Here is a 6,910-nt window from a genome sequence, read left to right on the forward strand (position 1 = left end):
ACACACAGACACTGACTCAGACAGACACTCATTCACTGACACAGAAACAAACTCTACCCAGAACACACACACTGTGCATCGCGTAGATCTTGAAAACTTACACCTGGTAATCAGATAAGCGTAAGCGGCTCTGTTTGATCGAACCAATGCTATCCTGTATTTTTGATAAGGAACCTATATAGATTCGACTTTAATTTAACCTGCATTCGTATACCTCTCAAAAAACATGTCAGAAGGTTCTCCGGCCATACGTATCAAGGTAGTAAGGTACTCTAACTTGAAACAATTTTTTTAAACTGTGAAACGATAGAACGTTGTTCCTGATGATATGTAAATAGTCACAGAAACGAATCCAGTGACTATAAAGCTAGTGATCAGTTTGCCACCGTAATTTAACCGGCCACCATGCTGCTACTCCTGGTCTCTCTGTCCTGCCTTGCGGCTGTCAAGGCTCAGCTACGATGCTGCACGGCCTCTCAATGGTCAGCCACAATGGTCGACGCCCAAACAATGGCCAATGGAAATAACGTGAGTTTCATTGAAGAATTGGTATAGTACCAGATAGTACCTGTCCGTGACAGTTTCATTACTGTACAGCTATCTTGATTGTGTTCATTGTAACACGTAGTATTTGTAACTAAATCTGGCACAGGCATGTTTGAACGTGCACTACATTGGTGAAACCCACGAGCACGGGTATTGTGCTAACAGACCAAGAATTATAATCTAACCTTGGATTCCAAACCTTAAGCAGCTGAAGCGGAATATAGCTAGAGATATATACATTTATATCGGCGTAATTGTTTCTAGGTATCGTCTGATATCTTCTACGATGACGTAAACAGCACTATCGCCATTCGTTACTATGAGTTTGGAAACAAACAACGTGTGTCACTGAACACAGTCGTCACTGCATACTCGAAGGTAAGCATTTAGTTTTTATTTTGATATTTAATTTGATGGCCGACGGTTATTGATGATCGATGCTCAGTATTTACTCTACTAATGAAACCCATTCATTTTTAATCATCAGTAATTGGCGAGTATTTTATTATCTTCACTGACTGCATGAATGATTTCGACGTAATGTTGAGGCCCTCGGGGAAATAACACGTTGTGCTCGTACAGTTACACTGATTTCATTCACATAGATTGTAGATACTCGAGAATAGACTCTGAAAAGAAACGTATGTCAGTTAAAGCTGCATGTGAGAGGGTTGCATCTGTAAATGAAAGTGAAACACTATATTGCAGAAAGTACGTTACAACATCTCCCCTGACGGACATTGCACCAAGGAAAACATCACAGACATCATGGTGCACAACTGCATTCCTGGTACAGTCAATACGTGTAACACATGGACAGTATTCAGTCGGGGTGAAACACGTGTATAACTCCCCAACTGTATTCCTGGTACAGTCAATGATGGTAACACATGAACAGTATTCAGTAGGATTGATACATATGTATAGCTCTTCAACTGTATTCCTGGTACAGTCAATACTTGTAACACATGAATAGTATTCAGTAGGATTGATACATATGTATAGCTCTTCAACTGTATTCCTGGTACAGTCAATACTTGTAACACATGAACAGTATTCAGTAGGATTGATACATGTGTATAGCTCCCCAATTGTATTCCTGGTACAGTCAATACTTGTAACACATGGACAGTATTCAGTAGGATTGATACATGTGTATAGCTCCCCAACTGTATTCCTGGTACAGTCAATACTTGTAACACATGGACAGCGATCTAATCCATTCAGCCGCCAGCGAGGCTTCCACAAAAATGAAAGTCCAACAACTGGTAGTCTAGATCACGTACTTTGTCTACCCCTCTGACAATTTTGCATCACCTACATTCTACGTACAATATTTGCATGAACGTTATTTAAGTAGAGTTCACACACGTGTATAACTGTCCAACTGTCAAAACATGTTATTCAGTAGAACGTTATTCAAGAGCTCATACACGTGAATCAGCTGCACAACTGCATCCCCGGGACATTCAATGCGTGTTACACATGAACGTTATCCAGTAGAGTTAATACACGTGCATCACCTGCAATCTATGTTAGTCAGTATTTGTTACACATGAACACTTAAGTAGAGTTGATACACGTGTATCTGCTGCCCAAGAAAAGATTCCGGAACATTCAATACGTGTTATATTATAACGTTATTTAGTAGAGTTGATACACGTGTGTAGCTGCCCAATAGCATGCACAGTACAGTCAATGCGTATTACACATTAACGTTAATCAGTAGAGTTGATACATGACCAACTGCATGTAGGATGTGTCATCATGTGACTACATGCAGTCACACAATGTTTTTTATTCGTAAAACTATAGGTGCACCGATGGCTTCCTTGGCTGTCGATCTTGTTCGTTGACATGATAGTATTGCCTATTCAATAGCGTTTGTGACAGTTGCCCAAACAATACCCTTTCAGTTGAATGATAACCTGGAACGCTCAGCTCACCTAGACAAGTGCGGCATAAATATTTAGATATCGTCAAGCTGAGTTCAGGGTGGATTCAGTCAGGTATACCCGTTCAGTATCCGCTTTTGTCAACTGGAATTAATACACGTGATTCGTTCTGTTCAGAAACAGCCATCTACCGGGGATCCAGCTTTGTAGGCGATCAATGGGCTATGCTGAGGACTAGTGGTTGGCATTTCCCTATCGGCTCCCTCAACATCACCATAAGCGTCACCGACTACGACTGTGTCCCCGTCTTCATGGGTGTCGTGGGAATATCATCCTCGTGTCAGTACCCAGTTGGACATGAGTAGATTACTGATATTCACTAGGGCCTTGCCAACAGCGATCTCGGCGATCCGACTGTTGTAAGTCGATGTTACAGTGTGGGAGTAGTCAGGGTGTGTAGTTCGAGCGCCAGTTGTTTTCAATTCGTTCACTACAAAGAAAGACACAGTTCGAATATGTATATGGACAAAGGAGTAGCTAGTGACTGCCGAGTCATTAATAAAAATACATTGGTCATAAGAAACATAATAATTGCATGCCTCTTTGTTGAAAAGACGATGCTAATTACATTTTTGTCAGTTGACAACATTTTGTATTAATGCCTTAAACACTTAAACAATATGTGACTTCATATAGCTGTTCTCTCTTGCTTGCAGCTCCAATCAACATGCTGCTTTACTTCAACGGGCATAAAGCAGGTATCACAGATCCAACTGCTTTCGACGTTCCAAGTAATTGTTGATTGACAAGGTAATTAAAAGTTGCAATCATTCCCCCGACATCTTTGACATTTGTCATTGGTTTGGTTCATAGAACTCATTTATCCCACGTGATCTGGTTTCATGTGTGTTCAAGGCGAACCGCATCTCCTTGCACTGCACATGACTAAGCGTCATTATCTAGTGTTTTTTTATTTGTGTGTATATATTTGCCGCCATGGGCCAGCACTTGGTGATTGAATATTATGCCTATCATAAAATCAACACAGGGTTCATTTTGGCACAGTTCCACAAGAGCAGCATATCTATATGAGATTCATGTGATAATGTTTCAAAGTATTAAGATGATCGGATTTTAAAACGATTTATGCACTGCAATTTATCATACTCATCCTAATATATGAAGAGTTAAGTGCAATGTTCTAGAAATGCGTTAACCTTGATTTATGTTATGTGGAACGATGCCCATAATCAATTCAAGACCACATAAATAATAACACCCCAATAATAATCGGAAATATAATTAATAGCAATTTACACCCAATCGTTGAAAACGTCCCCAATACCTCGTACCTTCCCTAAAGGACCGTTGATAGCATCTCGTGACAACAAAATAATTTCAGGTAAAATTCAGTGGTATCAGCTTGATTGTTGTCTTCTTTGAGAGGCATTGAGAAGTTGGAGTACTAAGTAAGGATAAGATTTATGGATGAACAACTTCTTTATTACAAGTAGGAGCGACGTTTCGGTGTAGGTTCACTGCCTCCTATCTGTATATATAAATATATATATATATATATATATATATATATATATATATATATATATATATATATATATATATATATATATATATATATATATATATATATATATACTTGTCAACGTACGTTACTTGCTTGATAACGGTGTTAGAACCTACACTGAAACGTTGCTCCAAATTGCAATAAAGAAGTTGTTCATCCATAAATCTTATATATACTTACTTAATTTATTGTTGTTTTTGAATACGAGTTAATGGTTCGCAGCTCCCACTCGCATGGTCATTGACAGATGCTATCACACATCAACCATTTTATAGTTTCCTAGCTGCATGTGGGATCTGTTGGCATCATTTTGAATGTCATTTTCTTCAAATGTTCTTTTGCTTGTTTCAGAGTCCAGGATAGTTACAACGGCTGTATTTTCCACATTCAGTCGTCTTTGTCTTCAGTAAATGTTCTTAAAATATGTTATCTTCATTGAATTAGCTTGGTACACTCTAAACGTATGTGACCATATTAGCGGATTGTGTGTTCTGAACACAAGAAAGAGGTGTAACAAGGAGACATGAAGCCAGACTTCGACAGTATGTAAAATCTAAGGGCTAAAACATAAATTCGAAGTGTTAATTTTAACAGTACTCTCATGTATGTGTGTAGTCTGACATACGAGTGAGATGGTTCTAGGGCTTCAGATATCTCGACCCAAAAGAATTAGAGTTGTTCCGGTCTGAATTAAGTAGGTCAAATAAATCATTTTGTAAAAGATGCTTAATGATGCAATCGCGAATTTTCATAGACACAGAAGCTACACAACGATAATACTTATGTTTGGAAGTATTTTGCATTTTCAGGAACAGGCACTCTTTTCAATGCTTTCCAAGGCTTTCCCAGCTTCTTTTAATGTGCTTTAGACGTGAGATGCCATATTGCAGTTTCACATGGATACCCTACTCAGACACAGTATACTGACTCCGAATCAACCATTCCTTGTTTTATCCCTCTTAATGCAAAACGTCAGGCGAACTGACAAGAAGTATTTTATTTACGTCTTTTGGTATCCCGGAAATGGGATCCAACCACTGACTTTCCGCTCTCCGGGCAAACGCTTTATCCACTGGGTCAGAAAAGCGATCGTGACATTCTAAATTCCGCAGATTATAAGAACATACAGGTTGTTATACCATGGTTACAATGTGTGGGAAATGTTGCCTTTACATGACCTGATAAGTGTTAATCTTGACACAAATATGTTCCTGTCTCATGTTTCTACTTATACCTGACACGATCAAGGTTGTAGAGCATGCAATTCTTTATAATGGATATATGACAGAAGTATACGAACGAAACGAAGAGATTCACATAAATTTAAATAAGAATAGAATTATTCTGAAATAGTATAATACATATTTGCGCAATGCCACGGGTTGCTGAAAATCAACGTCTACGTAAGCGTTGTGGGGATGCAGCAAACGGGAAATTGCCAGACACTTTAATGGTAATCGAAACACAATGTTATCCCTTTGGAGACGTTATCTACAACAGTGCAACACACATGACTTGCACGGGCCCGTCGTCCACGTGTGACGTCACGTCAACAAAACAATCATATTTGGTTGGTGCATCTACAGAATCTATACCAAACTACTACATTAACGGCGACCAATTAGTGGCAGAAACGACGTCCAGGGATTCGCCAAATGTCGCTTCCACGTTAACCTCAGACACGCCTAGCTTGGTGTAGACTGCATCTAAGATTCCGAAGACAGTATATTGTTCACAGATGAGTCCACGTTTCACCAGGAAAGATCCGATGGGCGTGCAATGGTCAACAGGCGTCCAGGAGAAAGTTTTTGCGACGCTTGCGTTACTCAATATCGTCAACTCATCGGAGAACACAGCTCGTCGTAAAATCACTTTGCAACAGGATAATGCCTGCACACATGGTGCACTTGCTGTAACAGACTGTTTGGGGCAACCTTACATTGCCGTGCTGCCATGGCCAGCTGTTTCTACAGACCTCTCCCCTACTGAACATGTCTGGGATGAGATGGATGGACGCCTACGGAAGGACCAGAACCACATCACCAGGCTGTTTTCAATCATCTTCAATGCGCCGCCTCTGCTTCGCCTGTATCAACGAAAATGGTGATCACATCCGATATTGACATTATTAATTGAGTTGTTACACCACCCCTCTATAAGGGCGTGTCCCCCTGTCTCCTGATACCAAGTATGCGTTTTGACAGTGAATGTGTTATGATAAAATGTTGATCAGACGAATGACTAAATATCGTTTTTTTTATTTTCAAAAGCAGAATTATTTACACCACTTTTGTTATGAAGCACAGTTACTTTTTTCCCCCAGTATATTAGATAATATTAATATCGAAAAGAAATCTTGTGGCAACACAACTATAGTGCAAACTACGACAAGATTGTTTATCGTATATAACTATCCAACTAAAGATGCAAAATATATATTTATGGCGAAAATGTATATAATGAATGGAAATAACAATGAATTTGAACATATAAATAAAACATGAAACTTATAGAAAACCAAACACACATTTAGAACGCACATTAGAGACATGAGTTATTTATTTAAGACCTAAACATGTAAATAAAACGTATTATGTATTACGTAGAGGTAAAAAATATTACAGTTTTAAGGCATATGCAATATTTGAAGGTAAGACATTTCGCAAAGAAGTAGGACTCCCATGGGCACCAATTGTGCTTGTCTGTATTTTTAAGCATATGAATCGTAATTTCTGCTCGGATTGGCAAAATTAAAACAAGGTAATTTGGTCAAGCAGTTTTTACCTAAGCTTTGGGTATATGGTAATCTGATATCGCTCAATAACAATCAAATAGCCAATTCTCTTACACTGATTTACCAACCTGAACTAGAAAGAAAGGAGAC

The 6,910-nt window shown here is 38.9% G+C and overlaps 1 protein-coding gene across 2 annotated transcripts; it reads left to right on the forward strand.

The window, feature by feature from the left end:
• The first annotated feature begins 405 nt into the window (after positions 1-405).
• Positions 406-6,255, forward strand: LOC139469847 (uncharacterized). 2 transcript variants are annotated; one of them, XM_071252155.1, is made up of 6 exons: positions 406-528; positions 811-924; positions 1,255-1,336; positions 2,619-2,780; positions 3,158-3,251; positions 4,378-6,255. In XM_071252155.1, exons 1-5 carry the CDS (start codon positions 406-408, stop codon positions 3,241-3,243), a joined length of 567 nt encoding a protein of 188 aa, XP_071108256.1. In that variant the 3' UTR covers positions 3,244-3,251; positions 4,378-6,255. The 2 variants fall into 2 exon arrangements, with proteins under 2 accessions (XP_071108256.1, XP_071108257.1); XM_071252156.1 differs by having other exon boundaries at positions 4,836-6,255.
• The last annotated feature ends 655 nt before the right edge of the window (positions 6,256-6,910 follow it).

Source organism: Haliotis cracherodii, unplaced genomic scaffold, assembly GCF_022045235.1.
Source record: "Haliotis cracherodii isolate W230 unplaced genomic scaffold, xgHalCrac1.p SCAF_2, whole genome shotgun sequence".
In the NCBI taxonomy this organism is placed as follows: Eukaryota; Metazoa; Mollusca; class Gastropoda; order Lepetellida; family Haliotidae; genus Haliotis; species Haliotis cracherodii.